Raw genomic sequence first — 15,644 nt, 5'->3', positions numbered from 1 at the left:
CAGGGTTGGCTGTATTGCTGATGTGGTTGCATGAAGAATTCTCGCACTTCCCAATCTGTAAAACTGTTCTCTGAGCCTTTTGTTGAAATATCATCTCAATATGAGTTGACTCATGAATAGCTAAATTACATGCTTTCTCAGGTGGCCTTGAGGTTCTTTTGCTCTCACAAAGCCCACGCTTGACAGAGAAGGTGGCTTTAACAGGTTCTCACTTAGGCGACTTTTTTCTCCTGCCCAATAAGGGCACCTTGTTTTAATTTTATAATTATTTTAAATCTTTTTGTTTGTATGTTTTTGAGATGGAGTCTTGCTGTGGCCCAGGCTGGAGTGCAGTGGCATGATCTCGGCTCACTGCAACCTCCGCCTCCCGGTTCAAATGATTTTCCTGCCTCAGCCTCCCAAGTAGCTGGGATTACAGGCACACACTACCACACCCGGCTAATTTTTGTATTTTTAGTAGAGATGGGGTTTCACCATGTTGGCCAGGCTGGTCTCAAACTCCTGACCTCAAGTGATTCCCCGCACCTTGGCCTCCCAAAGTGCTGGGATTACAGGTGTGAGCCACCGTGCCCGGACTATTTTAAATCTTGAGATGGAATTATAATTCTAAAACCTAATACAATTGAATATATTCCCCAAATTTAAAGAAGTTAACCTAATATTGTCATAGTCCAAGTATAGGTTGAAAGCAGTTGTAGCAGGGAGAGTTCCAGGGTTGGTCAGCAGGGTTGAGATTGATCTGTCAGTCCCAGTGTGGGCAGGGGTCCTGAATGGGGGCTGGCTCTGTGCTATGAGGTTGTTGAGGAATCCAGCTGGTGGGCAGCTTTCTGTCTACAGCATGTGACTTCCGTCTCTGGGTCTGTGACAGCTGATAGCCAGCAGCAAGGAAGAAAGACAGATTGGAGGGCTAGCAGCTTTCTATAAAGAAAAATAATAAAAGTGATCTGGAAGTTGCGTACATCACTTCTACCCACATCTTATTAGGCAGAACTTGGTCATCTGGCCATACCTGGCTACTGGGAAAGCTGCCAGGCATCGTCTCTATTTGGGCAGCCATTTGTCTAGCAGGAAGGGGGAGGCTTCTCTTATGAAAGCGAGGAAGGGAGGAATGGATCCCCGAGCACCTCAGCACCTGTGCCGCACCTCTGATGCTTTGACGGCTTCCACAGCCCTCAGGACTGAGGCCAGATGGCTCTGCGTGGCTTCTGGGGCCCATAGTGATTTGGCCTCCTTTTCTCTCTCCAGCTTCACTTGCCCTCTACCCAGTCCCTAGTGACTTGTCACATTCTGAATGTGCCTCCACCTCTGCTGCTTTTCCTCCCATTCCCCTAAATCTTGTTCACCCTACTGGGTTTAGGACCCTTGGTGTGCAGGGCCTCTTCCTGAGTGTGTGCTCACTGAGGGCAGGCCACGTGTCCTGGCATAGTGCCTCACCATCCACAGTGGGTGCTCAGCAAACGCTTGGAAGTAACTGTGTCACTGGTGTGTTTGCAGCACAGCAGAGGAACGGCCACCCCCGATAAAGCAGGTGGTAGTGGGTGCCTGCCTTTTTGCTGAGTTGTCTCTAATCCTTTGCACTTGTACCCTTGCTAGCCAAGCTGAGCAGTTGCTGTGTTGGGACACAGTCAGTTTGAGCTCTGTGCCTCTACTGTCCATCTCTGGCAAAAGAGTCTAAGGGCGGATGCCGCCTCCTCCATGAAGCCGTCCTTGTGTTCTGCACCCCTGCCAGTGGGTAGGATCTCTTTTGCCTTTTGATTTTGTTTATATTTTGCATATGGCCCTATATTGTCACGTGTAATATAGATAATGGACTCATTGCTCACACTTCTCCCCCAAATAGTGCAGTTCGTGCTGCTTCAAGACTGATTGCTAGCTGACTACGGCATATCTCTTGCGATACTTAGCACTTTCGTGCATACAGGCACCCCCTAAACGTTGAGTGGAATTGTTTCAGCCTCTTGCAAACTGTAAATAAGCTAATCTTTAGAAAAGGATCTTCCTGTAGATGTCAGTAAGATGGAGCAGCGTTGTGGGGAATCAGATCAACAAAGGTTTATTGAATGCCCATGCTGCCCCAAAGACCAGCTTCCTGTCCTCCTGCCCTTGGAGTGTGAGATGCCATGAGCAAGAGAGACCTGCCTTGCACCTCCTACAGCTTAGGGCACAGTGGGGAGCTCCCGAGTCCCCTTCTCACAGCAGTGTGGCCTAGGCGGGTGTTTCAGCTCACTCAATCCTAGACTGCTCCCAGGTAACCTGGAACTGACACTCCTGCTGTGCGGGTTGTATGAGCACCTGTTTGTCCAGCATCTAAAGCGCTGTGGCGTCCCTGGAGTCACTCCCTGGCTGGCTGACACATCTTGGCAGGAGTGGTCAGAGTGGCAGCCACACTGCAGCCACCACCCGGAGGATGGGGAGAAGACCGTGGGGCAGTAGTCACTTGGAGAAATTAATTAGTTTGACTCAGTTCTTTATTTAGACTTGTTATTAATGCATTTATTTCCATGTTTAAGGAAAATCCTAGATATCATTGTGTGGAAATACAAATCATCACCACAAAAATCTCATTGGGTTGACGTTAGATACTAGAACATAAAGGCAAGGGATTTGACGGAGCTGTAGAATAAAACTTAAATTCTGTAGTCTTAAACAGTATAGAATGTCTACCTATATGATTTTATTGTTGGCTATCTAGTTTTTAAAGACCAAAATACATAGCTCGCTGACTTTTTTTTTTTTTTTTTTGAGACGGAGTCTGGCTCTGTCGCCCAGGCTGGAGTGCAGTGGCCGGATCTCAGCTCACTGCAAGCTCCGCCTCCCGGGTTTATGCCATTCTCTTGCCTCAGCCTCCCAAGTAGCTGGGACTACAGGCGCCCGCCACGTTGCCCGGCTAGTTTTTTTGTATTTTTTTTAGTAGAGATGGGGTTTCGCTGTGTTAGCCAGGATGGTCTCGATCTCCTGACCTCGTGATCCGCCCATCTCGGCCTCCCAAAGTGCTGGGATAACAGGCTTGAGCCACCGCGCCGGGCCGCTCACTGACTTTTAAATAAGCGTAACCAGACAAGAGCCTCGGAACCACTTGCTGATTTCTGTTTGCTTATTTTCTGTATAAAATCATCCAGCCTCCTGCAGAGCAGGAATCTCAGCCTGTGCCTCAGCCACAGAAAAGCTGCTTTCTGGGCCTGCTGGCCTACACTCAGACGTAGTGAATCAGCCTCATAGTGTTGCTGTTATGGACTACAGGTCACAGCAGAGTTCTTCATATACAGATGCCTACCCTGAAGCCTGGTGGTGATGTGGGACTCTGGGGCTGTGCCAGCTGATGCCGACTCTGGGACCCACCTCCTGAGGCAGGAGCACGTGCTTGGGCACACACAGCACACGGATGCCACCAGGCCTCTAGCAGCCTGTCACTTTGGCATATGAATCTCGCTTTTGGGTTCATCGTTCCAACCAGAATCTATACGCTGAGCGGAACACTGGCCCGTCTGCTTCCCTCGAGGCATTCTAGAAGTGGTCCTTTTGAAGCAATGCCCCGTCTCTGGCTGAGACAGCTAGGAGTAAGTGGTTCCGCAGCCGGCAAGCTGATGAGAAGCGGAGAGTGATGTCGTGTTTTCATAGCCAGCAGGAATGCACAGATTCTTTCTCCAGCGGTGTTCATTCTCTAGTCCAACCCCCTGAAGTGTGGTCTTGCTGGACCTCAACATTCCTTCCTTTCATAATGGTCCTGGTGCCGCTAAAATGTCTGCATGTTTTTGTGTCTTGCTCAAGTTCAGAACGTGGTCAAATTGACTTTATCAACTTACAGCCACATTGTCTTATATACCAATAAGTTCCGAACGCTGTAAGTGAGCTATGTATGTATACTTTCGGTAAGAATGCGTGTTCATTCTGTTTTTCTTTGAAGGAATCTGAAAGTTGCCAGCCCTTCGGAATATTGCATGACACTACATCATGAGCGACGGTAAATGTGACAGTCAGTTTTACAGTGTGCAAGTGGCAGACTCAACCTTCACTGTCCTAAAACGTTACCAGCAGCTGAAACCAATTGGCTCTGGGGCCCAAGGGATTGTTTGGTAAGTATGGTCTGTTTTAATAGCGTGGACTGAGTTTTTGCTGTAATAAAAAGTAAAACTAAAGTGTCAGAATTTAGAAACATTGATGATAAAGAAAAAAAACAAAACTGTGTTATAGGTTTCTGAGCTAAATTGAATCAACTGCTTGCTCTAGTTCTGTGTAGTCAGGCTGTAGGGTACAAACCCATATTCTTAGAACGCTGCAGGAATTTAAACAGGTAGCAGGTTTTCTTTTTTGTTTGTTTCTTTTTTCTTTCATTTTTTTTTTTTCATTTCTCCTGTCATCGTGATATCAGAGTAATAGGTATGGCAGTGAGTTGTAACAGAAATTTGGAGTTTTATTCATTTCTTCATCATGGCCACCTTCTCCCCCCCTCCCCCTTTTATTCCCAATCACTCCTATTCATTTCTAGGCGCCATCATTGCAGTGCCTTGCCATTCACTGGCAGGATGAGGCCAGTCAGTGTCATTGTCACTCCATGGATTAACCAGGAAGGGATGCTGTGTGAGGGGTTGGGCTGGCCGTCTCTTCCTTGGTGTCTCACTTCAACTGTGTGTCCAGCCCAGAACGTCAGAATCGTTAGTCTGACCCTGAACATTAGTCTCTTGCATGGTAAGACGGTCAGCCGCCGCGGCGTCACGGGCCAGCTCAAGGTAAAGCTCTTCACATGTTTCCTAGACTGCAGTTATCAGCACTTCCCACACTTTTTACCCCTTGTTTTTCTGGGCAGAACTTTTTCTCTTTTTTTTTTCTTTCCTTTTTTTTTTCTCTCTTTTTTTTTTGGGGGGGGGGTCAATGAAAATAGGATTACCTTTGCGCCTAAAGAAACTGATGAAGTTAAACATCTAATGTTTACAGCTAGTAGACAGAGGGGATTTGAGATAGAAGAAAACTCTTTTGGATGGTCTAGTAGGGGAGTTTACATTTACTTGTAGAGATGTTGGGTTTGGAGAATCTTTACCAATGATTTTTAACTGATCCTCTGTTGCAGAGACCTATGATCAGGGAAACAGTTGTTTTTTCGGCCCTGGCGGCTGCAAGCCCTGGGAGCTAAGACGAAATTGCAGTCCAGAGCTTCTTTGAGAAACTAAGGTGGGAGAAGGGACTGTTTGGAAGGAATGCCCAGCTTGCATCTAAAGTAATGGTGATCCTAACTTCCCAGTGACACAAACTGTTTTGGCACTTAAATCCAGTGTGCCAGAAGAAGTTTTAAAGTTGGCCGGGCGCAGTGGCTCATGCCTGTAGTCCCAGTGCTTTGGGATGCCAAGGTAGGCAGATTACAAGGTCAAGAGATTGAGACCATCCTGGCCAACATGGTGAAACCCTATCTCTACTAAAAATATAGAAATTAGCCAGGTATGGTGGCGCACACCTGTAGTCCTAGCTACTCGGGAGGCTGAAGCAGGAAAATCATTTGAACCTGGGAGGCAGAGGTTGTAGTGAGCCAAGATCGCACCACTGCACTCCAGCCTGGGGGACAGCGAGACTCCATCTCAAAAAAAAAAAAAGAAGTTTTAAAGTCAGTGGATGATGGTTCAAATTAGGAAACTTTGATGGTAATGGAAAGTTGTAAACAACAAAACATTCTTTTGATTTATAATCCATCTCCTATTTGGAATTAGATGATAATCTGACAGATAATTTGATGTGTGCACGTGAGAGAGAGAAAAAGGAGAGAGGGAGCAAGAAGGGAGAAATATCAGAGGTCTTGGGGAGTTGTTTGTGGCTATAGACAGGTAGCTGTTTTATTTATTTATTTATTTTATATATATATATAAATAAATTTATTTATTTATTTATTTATTATTATTTTTTTTTGACACAGAGTCTTGCTTTGTCACCAGGCTGGAGTGCAGTGGCACAATCTTGGTTCACTGCAACCTCCGCCTCCCAGGTTCATGCAGTTCTTCTGCCTCAGCCTCCTGGTAACTGGGACTGCAGGCGCATGCCACCACACCCAGCTAAGTTTTGTATTTTTAGTAGAGACGGTATTTCACCATGTTGGCCAGGATGGTCTCGATCTCTTGACCTTGTGATCCACCCGCCTCGGCCTCCCAAAGTGCAGGGATTACAGGCGTGAGCTACTGCACCCGATCTACAGGTAGCTGTTTTAAATATGTGCTTCATTTATCCCAGCTGGGATGTCATTCACTTGCTTTTGAAGGTTGGTAGTAGTGTGAATAGTATATAGTATACAATCACCATGAGCTCTACCATAACCCTCACTGGTGGTGAAACGAAGGACTGGGAAGGCTCACTTGCTTCTCCCATCTCACAGAGTGTTAGTGGGAGGCCTGGGACCAAAACAAGCTGTGGGCCTTTGGGACCTGATTGCTGTGCCATGGAGAGACTTGTTGAAGACTTTGAACCACTGATACTTTGACAGGACAAGTCCTCTGACCCAACCTCTGTTTAGAATCTTAGCAATAATGAACAAATATTCACTAAACACCTATGAAATAATTTTTAGTTAATTGTATTTATCTCTATAAGACAATTGTTATATTCAAGAACAGTTTCAATTTTTATAACTATAACTGGCTTTGTGTTTTATGGTGTCCTTCTGTCTTATGTTCTAATAGGGAAAGTAAACACTTTGTAAGTGATTTTAGCTTCCTTTCCCCCTTTCTTTTTCTCTCTATTCTTCACCAGGCTATGAGGCACCAAGTGGAACTGGGAAATAATCTAGTTATAGCACATTCCCGTTTCAAAAAAGAAAAAAAAGCTTTTCCTAAAATAAGCTCAACAGTAGATTAGCTGACACTTTGACAAGAGGAATTGGATTTTCTATCATATTTCATATTAAAATATTGGCACTATATAGTTAACTGATGATCTGAAACTTCCTTTTGTCACTATTGTACTTGAAAATCATCTGTCAATGATTCTTTGGGGGGTGTAGCCTGCAGAATAATGGCCCCGCCTGAGCTGTCCACATCCTAATATCTGGAATTTGTGTGTTTCTTTACATGGCAAAAGGAATTTAGCAGGTGTGATTAAATTAATGGTCTTGAGATGGGAGGGTTATTCCAGGTTTAGCTGGGTGGGTCCTTCTTACAAAAGGGAGACAGGAGGGTCATAGTCAGAGATGTGATGACAGCGAAGTTTGGAGTGATGTGGGGTCACAGCCGAGCAGTACAGGAAGCCTCCCCCCAGCTGAGGGAGGTGGGGAGCAGATCCCCCCGAGCCTGCAGAAGGAACCATGCAGCCCTGCTTGCCTCTTGACGCATAAGATGCATTTTGGACTTCTGACCTCCAGAACTGTAAGATAGTAAATTTGTGTTGCTTTAAAGCAGTAAATTTGTGGTTATTTGTTACAATAGCAATAGGAAACTGATTCACGAGCATGTGTATTTTTACATTTTTGAGAAATATAATAGCAGCAGTGTATGGTTTATGCAACTAGCTAATCTTCTATTTAAATTAGAGCTTTATGAAGGGCAGGTGTGCAGGTAAACCAAAGTGCAGGTAGGGCCTGTGACCTGTACAGGATTAAATGGAAGAGCTGGAACCAGAAGAAAATATTCTGGTTCCTCATTTTGAATTGTTTTTATAGTTGTCTTTGATTTATTTCTTTGTTTTCGTTCTTTTAAAAATGTTAGTAAAATTTATTAGGAAATAAGTTTTTACAGTTGAAAATTAGTTTATTTTATTTTTGAGACGGAGTCTTGCTCTGTCACCAGGCTGGAGTGCAGTGGCGTGATCTCGGCTCACTGCAGTCTCCACCTCCCGGGTTTAAGTGTTTCTCCGGCCTCAGCCTCCCGAGTAGCTGGGACTACAGGCGCCCGCAGCCACACCCGGCTAATTTTTTGTATTTTAGTAGAGACGGGATTTCACCATGTTGGCCAGGATGGTCTCGATCTCTTGACCTTGTGATCCACCCACCTTGGCCTCCCAAAATGCCGGGATTGCAGGCATGAGCCACTGTGCCTGGCCTAAAATAAGTTTTAAAATGTAATTTTGAAGTATTCATAAATATCAACTGTGTTATAGTACAATTAAGTAATTGTAAGATTTCGAAGCTCTAGTGGGGAAGATGTGTGTATGTTTCTTTCATACATATATTCAGTTTTTCTTTCTCCTTCAAAAATCTCAAGTTGTTTGGCCAAAATAGTAAAGATTATTTGTTTTATGAAACCGTTCCATGAAATGTTTAACCTTTAAAAAAGTGTTTAATATTAAGTCTGGCAGTACTTAGAAGCGACAGTTACAGCCTTAACGTGAAATAATTGGTATAGTGTATTCCTTTTTGTTTCCTCAAGTTCTGTACAAACATGAGTACTGGCCTGTTCTTAACATGGTTTTCTTTTCTTTTTTTTTTTTTTTGAGACGGAGTCTCGCTCTGTCACCCAGGCTGGAGTGCAGTGGCGCGATCTCAGCTCACTACAAGCTCTGCCTCCCGGGTTCCTGCCATTCTCCTGCCTCAGCCTCCTGAGTAGCTGGGACTACAGGCGCCCGCCACCGCGCCTGGCTAATTTTTTGTATTTTTAGTAGAGACGGTGTTTCACCGTGTTAGCCAGGATGGTCTCAATCTCCTGACCTTGTGATCTGCCTGCCTCAGCCTCCCAAAGTGCTGGGATTACAGGCGTGAGCCACTGCGCCTGGCCTTATTTTCTATTAATATGAATACATAAAAACATAACAATGTTCACAACAAAATTTCTGTGATAAAGGAGACATATGGGATGAGGCCTAGGATGGCTGTGATTCGGGAGACGAGTTCTGAGCCCTGCTCTCTTCCTCACAGCAAGAGTTCTTTATGACCAGGGCAGATCAGTTTCTTTGTGGGCCCTAATATTTCACCTGTAAAATGAGTGGTTTGGAACTTCTCATTTAAGATGGTGGCCCAAACACCTGTACAAAGATAAGAGGGCAGTAATGAGTGGAAGAGAGTTTTAACAAATTGATGAAATAGAGAAAGTAGCTTGAATCTTGTGATACAGATAAAACAGCAGATAAAGTGAGAATAAGTAGCTGAAGTATTTGCGTTAAGGAAGAGAATCTACCTATAGTAAAACTCTACGGGGGCTGTGGGCATAGAGATGACAGTCAAGAAAAAGAACGAAATGAGCGGCTAAAACTCGGGCTGTTAATTAAAAGTGTGCGTATGAAACAACTGTGCCAGTTTTCCCCCAGCGTTCCCACTCTCCCCCATGCTCAGTGTTTGCCCCTAGAGAGGAAGTCGGTGAGGAGTTACTAGGTCAGGATCTGGGGAGCACAGAAGCCTAGTGAGGGGAGCTTCAGCATGTGGGGCTGTCTTTCCCTCGGGGGCCTTTGAACATTCTGGACGGGGCTGCTGAGAGAGTGTTTTGGACTGCCTTGTGGCTAGGAGATTAGAGTCCAGGGCCTCTAATATTGCGCAGCGAACTTCTTTTGCCTTGTATTGGGACCAATAAAAGGCTGCTTCCTAGAAGTCAAGGTAACTCAGAGATTGGCCCTTAATAGGCACCGCCACTCAGCTTCAGATTATCGTCTCATTTGCTGAACTTGTATGGAGGTAAACAAAAAGTGCTAGTGCACCCAGGTACCTAGTAGAAATAAATTTAAATTCTTTGTGGAGGAAGACAGCATCGTATTAGATAAACTTACTTCTAGATAGCAGACAGTTTTACAAGTGCAAGGCCCAGTCTAGGCACACAAGGAGATATGACAATCTGAGTAAAATCCTGCAGAAACAATGGACAAAAGAAACAGATCCATAAGAGATATTGGCATTATTAGATCCACATTTTTAAATAGCTATGATGTTATGTTCAAGGTGATAAAGGCAAGATTAAAAGTTTTGGTGGAGAAATGAAAACTTTTTTTAAGAGGAATAAATCAAAATTCTAGAAGTAAAAACTATAGTAATTGAATTATGAATTTAATGTGTTTAACAGCATACTAGATATAACTGAAGAGAGATTTAGTGACCTGGAGGATGGGTCAGCAAAAAATACCCAGAATGAAAGCTGCAGAGGCAAAAATGGCAGAAGAGCACAAAAGAGAGGTTGTTAGTTTTCTATTGCCGCATAACACGTTAACACAAACTTAGTTGTTTAAAACAACACTGTTGATTATCTCATAGTTCTGTAGTCAGAAATCTGGATGGGTTTGCCTGGGTTCTCTGCCCAGCGTCTCACAAAACTGAAGTCCAGATTTCGACGGGGCTGGGCTCGGCTCACAGGTGGAGGCTCTGGAAGGGAATCTGCTTCCAAGCTCATTCAGGCTGTTGGCAGAGTCTAGTTCCTCACAGCTTTAGGTCTGTGGTTCCCAGTCTCCCGATCTCTCTCAGTCAGGCACCCCTCTCTGCTCCTAGAGGCTGCCTGTTTTCCTTCTCAAGTGACCTCCTCCATCTTAAAGGCAGCAGTGGCCTGCCCAGCCCTTCCCAGACTCACATCTCCCTGACTTTCCTACCCTTTCTGTGAACCAGAGGAGACTCTGCCTCTAAAGGGCTCTCGTGATAAGAACAGGCCCACCTGGATAATCTGCCTTTTGTTAAATTAGTGAGTATGTTTAGTCCCTTTGCAAGATGCAGGGTCAATATATGTACCCCCCCCCCCCCCCCAAAATTGCATATTTATATACTAGCAGTATATAGAAAATGAGAATTTGAAAAGGATACCATTTAAAATAGGATAAAAACTTTTAAATTATCGTATCTGGGGGAAAAGTCTAAGAATATGAAAGACTTGTTTACAAAAAGCTAAAAAAATTAGAAGAAGTAAAACTGAAATAGTGGTGGGAACTCTGATTTTCATGAGTTAGAATATTTAATACCATAAAGGTCAATTTTCAGACTTGTCTAGAGTGATTGCAGTCAAATCTCAATAGTCTTAAAAAACAAAGAAATGAACAAACTGATTTTAAAATTTATGTGTAAAAATAAAAACCCTAGAATGGTCAAGACACCCATTAAGAAGAAGGGAGGAGCACTCCCTCTGCCAGATGTGAGGACTTACTAGAAAACTGGTGCTCAAGACGGTGTTGTGTGGTGCGAGGAGAAACAGTGGACTAACCTTGAAACAGAATCATGCCTGTGTGGGCTTCTGACTTATGGCAGTGGTGGCCTTGTAGAGCAATGAGGAAAGGATGGTCTTTTACATAAGTGGACATAGGAATATTCATATGGAAAGAAGTGAAATTTGACCCCAACCTCATATTATATACAAAAATCAACCTCAGTTGAATTGCTGTAAATGTCTAAGGCAAACCAGTGAAGCTATTTGAAGGTCATATAGGAGGATTTCTTCATGGTCTTTGGAGCAGGGAAGGGCTCCTTTAAACACAACATAAAAACGTTTGTTTCCTGGATGTGCTGGCTCACGCCTGTAATCCCAGCACTTTGGGAGGCCAAGGTGGGAGGACTACTTGAGGCCAGGAGTTCAAGACCAGCCTGGCCAGCATAATGAAACCCCCATCTCTATTTAAAAAAAAAAAAAAAAAATCAGGCCAGGCATGGTGGCTCATACCTGTAATCCCAGCACTTTGGGAGGCCGAGGTGGGTAGATCATGAGGTCAGGAGTTTGAGACCAGCCTGGCCAGCATGGTGAAACCCTGTCTCTACTAAAAATACAAAAGTTAGCCGGGCGTGGGGGTGCACGCCTGTAGTTCCAGCTATTTGGGAGGCTGAGGCAGGAGAATTGTTTGAACCTGGCAGGCAGAGCTTGCAGTGAGCTGAGATCGTGCCACTCCGCCGCAGCCTGGGCGACAGAGCGAGACTCCATCTCAAAAAACAAACAAACAAAAATTTATCGTAGAAGATTGATTAAATTTGTATTAAAATTAAGAAATGTTGTTTAAGAAAACTGAGATCAAGAAACTGAAAGGATAAGCATACATGTGAGAAGATATATGACTGAAAAAACTCTCGTTCAGAATGTGTAAAGAACAACAGTGAAGACGATTGTAAAGATAGACAGACAAATAGTCAGCAGATTGTCACAGGAGGATACCCAGATACCCTGTGCACAGGAAAAAGTGTTCAATGTTATTATGCATCAGGACAGTGCAATTTAAAGCCGCGATGAAATACCATTCCACACTCGCAGAATGGTTAGAAACTAAGCTGTTGGTGATACCAGGTGCTGGTAAGGTTGTGGAACCACCCGAGGCAGCTCTCAGACGTGACCCCTCACGCACTGCTGGCAGCTCTACAAATGTGTAGAACCGCCTTGGCAAAGAGTCTGACATTATCTACTGAAATACAACGGACACGTTCCCACGCTTAGTTGTCTACTCATCAGAAACACATGCATAGGGGACCCAGAGCTGTGGACGGGAACATTGATGACCGTGTGTTTTGTAATTGATTGAAGACTAAAAACAACTGAAATACCTCAATGTAATGTGATATCGTTATACAAAGGAATCTTACAGCAATGATGGAATGAGTTATAGCTACATACAGCAACAATGGATGAGTCTTGTAATATTGAGCCAAATAAGTCAGACACAGAAGATTTCAAAAAACAGGCAAAAATAAACTGGGCGCTCCAGGGTGCATGTTTTCGCTGGTAAAAGCAAGAAAGTGATTATTGTACATGTCAGAAGCAGTTATCACTGGTGGACAGGAGGGACAGTAATTAGTTGGGATAATTTTGAGAGAGGCTTTTGGGATACAGAGAGAACATGACTGACAAATCATTGAGCTGGGAAACAGAAAAAGCAGCACAGGAATCAGTACAGTAACAGGCATAGCCTTCTCACTGCAGCGCTCAGTGCGGAAATCAGTGGGACACCGCCTTCAAAGTTCTCACAGAAAATTGATTTTAAACTCAGAAAACGTACAGTCAGTCAAGGGTGAGGGCAGAGCAGTACCATCTATCTTCCGTGCACCTTTTCTGAGGAAAAAATTCCTTGAGGATGTACTCCAGCAAGAGAGGCAACCCAAGAGCGTAATGCAAGAAGCAGTGGGGACTAAAAAGAAATCCCAGGATGGTGGCTGTGTGGCAGGCCTTAAGGAAGCTCCAAGAAGAGTGTCTGCAAAGAATGTGGAGTAGATGCCAAACAGCAGATAGTGTAAGAAGTTAGGAAGTACTAGTGATAGGCTAAAACTGGCATTTTGTATTAGTAAAAACTAATCTAATAATAATCTAGTAATATAATAAAATCATCTAATTATTATTTATTAGAAATGTGTGAGAAAAATTAGAAAAAATCATGGCCTAATTATAAAACAAATAAACAGGACATGATGTTTGAGCAGTTGATGAAATATAAGAAAAGAGAACCCTTTCTCGATCCCGGAAACAGTCTCACCGTCTTATGAGTGGCAGCAAGAGCCATGTGATCTTTAGAAGCTGAAATGCAGTCCCAGCTCTGGCCGTTCGTGACGTTCACATGTGTACACACACCTACACTCCATGTATTGATTTTCAACTTCTAGACACATCCTAAAGAAGAAATACAGAAGACACAGTTATAAATATATGATAAATGGAGGAGAAAGGGAGGGAGTAGTCTCATTTTACATATGCAGAAGTCAAGACGTTCCCTTCGAAGTTGAAGAGGCATGAAGATTAGGGATGTTACTTAAAGACGTAACCAGGGAAAACCCGAAAAGCAGAAGAGAAAAAATAGGAGGTGTTGGGGATTTCAGGGAAGTGGTTAACTACTCAGTTTTCATAATGGGGAGTAGGTAGATCATTTCTAAAGTGGATAAATGAAGAGAGAGTGATAAAAATCTATTCTTTGAGTGACCACAATAACCAAAACCAGGAATAATTGAAGGGAGTTCCTCGTGGAGCTGGAGCTGCAAGTGGGGAAGCTTATGCCCACTCAGATGCTTAGACCTGGTCCATTTGGCTTGTGTTAGCTAAACACATTTTTTAAATGACAAATAAAAATTGTATATATTTATCGTGTCCAGCATATTGTTCTGAAATATGTATACTTTATGGACTAGCTAAATTGAGTGAATTAACATATGCATTACCTCACATACTTCTTTAAAATTTCTGACAAGAACACTTAAAAAATCTACTCTTAGCAATTTTCAAGAATACAATACATTGTTATTAACTACAGTAACCATATCTCACAGTAGACCTCCTGACCTTATTCTTCCTAACTGAAATTTTGGACAAAAACTTTTGATACCAAAAAAGTGTGTCTGTTTTCAAATTCTTTTTTTTTCTTTGAGACCCTGGGCAACAGGGTCTCAGTCTGTCACCTAAGCTGGGGTGCAGTGGAGGGATGACTGCTCACTGCAGTCTCGACCCCCGGCTCTAGCAATCCCCCCATCTCAGTCCCCTGAGTAACTGGGACTACAGACATGCGCCACCACACTCAGCTAATCTTTGTATTTTTTGTATAGACAAGGTTTCACTATATTGCCCGGGCTGGTCTCAGACTCCTGGGCTCAAGCGATCTGCCTGCCTTGGCCTCCCAAAGTGCTGGGATACAGATATGAGCCACCATATCTGGCCTGTTTTCAAATTCTTGAGTCTGAGAAGTATATAAATATAAATACTTTTGATGGCTACATGTATGTTAATGACTTGTTTCACACATGGATGTATCCTCATCATTTTATAATTCATATAAGTGGTGCAATTTGTGTATGAGCCTGTGGATTTACATATGTATGTAGACAGACACATAATATGAACTGAATTAAAGTAAGGTAGCTTCTTAACCAAATGCTACAGCAGACAGCCTTTAACTTTTTTTTTTTTTTTTTTTTTTTTTTTTTTTTTGAGACGGAGTCTGGCTCTGTCGCCCAGGCTGGAGTACAGTGGTGCGATCTCGGCTCACTGCAAGCTCCGCCTACCGGGTTCACACCATTCTCCTGCCTCAGCCTCCTGAGTAACTGGGACTACAGGCACCTGCCACCGCGCCCGGCTAATTTTTTGTATTTTTAGTAGAGACGGGGTTTCACCGTGGTCTCGATCTCCTGACCTTGTGATCCGCCCGCCTCGGCCTCCCAAAGTGCTGGGATTACAGGCGTGAGCCACCGCGCCCGGCGCCTTTAACTTTAAAACGTTGAATTAAGTTCGAGTTGTTTGGCAAAAAGCATTAGTAGAAGAGAATAAATGTAAACAATGTTATAAACTCAATAGAATAAAGAAATAGAAGCAATATTTAAATCAGTGCTTAGGTTCTCAGGTGGCCTTTAGTAACTGTTAGCCCTGATGGGTAGCCCAGAGGTCATAACACAAATGGTACTATTTAGTACCAGTTAGAAACCTAAAAATGTGCCATCAGGCCACTTGGTTTTTCATATCTATTTTCTGGGGGAAAATGAACAGAATTTCAACAGGAAACTTGAGATCTGGAAACACAGCCTCTAAATTTTATTCTTACCATAGTAGTAGGAGGAGATATTTCTAAAAGAACTTTATATAGCAGTTGCTTACGTTAAAGATTTTGTATCTTGGGCATTTACCATGAGCTGAAATTTTGGCTTCTTTTCTTATTAGATACTGTTGTCTAAGAAAAAAACACAATGACTCAAACTTTAGATTAATTGTATTCTTCTCATCAACTCAACCATTTCCTCTACTGTGATATTCCAAAATATACACATTTTAAGATGGGATAACAGTGACTTTGTTTCCAACTTCCTGTCATGTTTAAACTGAAGATTT

The 15,644-nt window shown here is 43.3% G+C and overlaps 1 protein-coding gene across 8 annotated transcripts in view; it reads left to right on the top strand.

Annotated features, from left to right (window-relative positions):
• Window positions 1-15,644, top strand: part of MAPK9 (mitogen-activated protein kinase 9) — a 59,134-nt gene that overhangs the window by 7,554 nt on the left and 35,936 nt on the right. For 5 of the 8 annotated variants that reach the window (XM_003900638.4, XM_003900639.4, XM_009209718.3 and 2 more), the window contains exon 2: window positions 3,905-4,073. In XM_003900638.4, the coding sequence (XP_003900687.1) occupies window positions 3,952-4,073 (122 nt within the window). In that variant the 5' untranslated portion in view covers window positions 3,905-3,951. Of the gene's footprint in view, window positions 1-1,711; window positions 1,733-3,904; window positions 4,074-4,486; window positions 4,728-15,644 lie in introns of those variants that run through there. The other 3 variants (XM_031666689.1, XM_009209716.3, XM_009209715.4) reach the window with 2 other exon arrangements.

The sequence above is a fragment of the Papio anubis genome, chromosome 5, assembly GCF_008728515.1.
Source record: "Papio anubis isolate 15944 chromosome 5, Panubis1.0, whole genome shotgun sequence".
NCBI lineage: Eukaryota > Metazoa > Chordata > Mammalia > Primates > Cercopithecidae > Papio > Papio anubis.
This window is presented reverse-complemented; position numbering and strand designations above follow the sequence as displayed.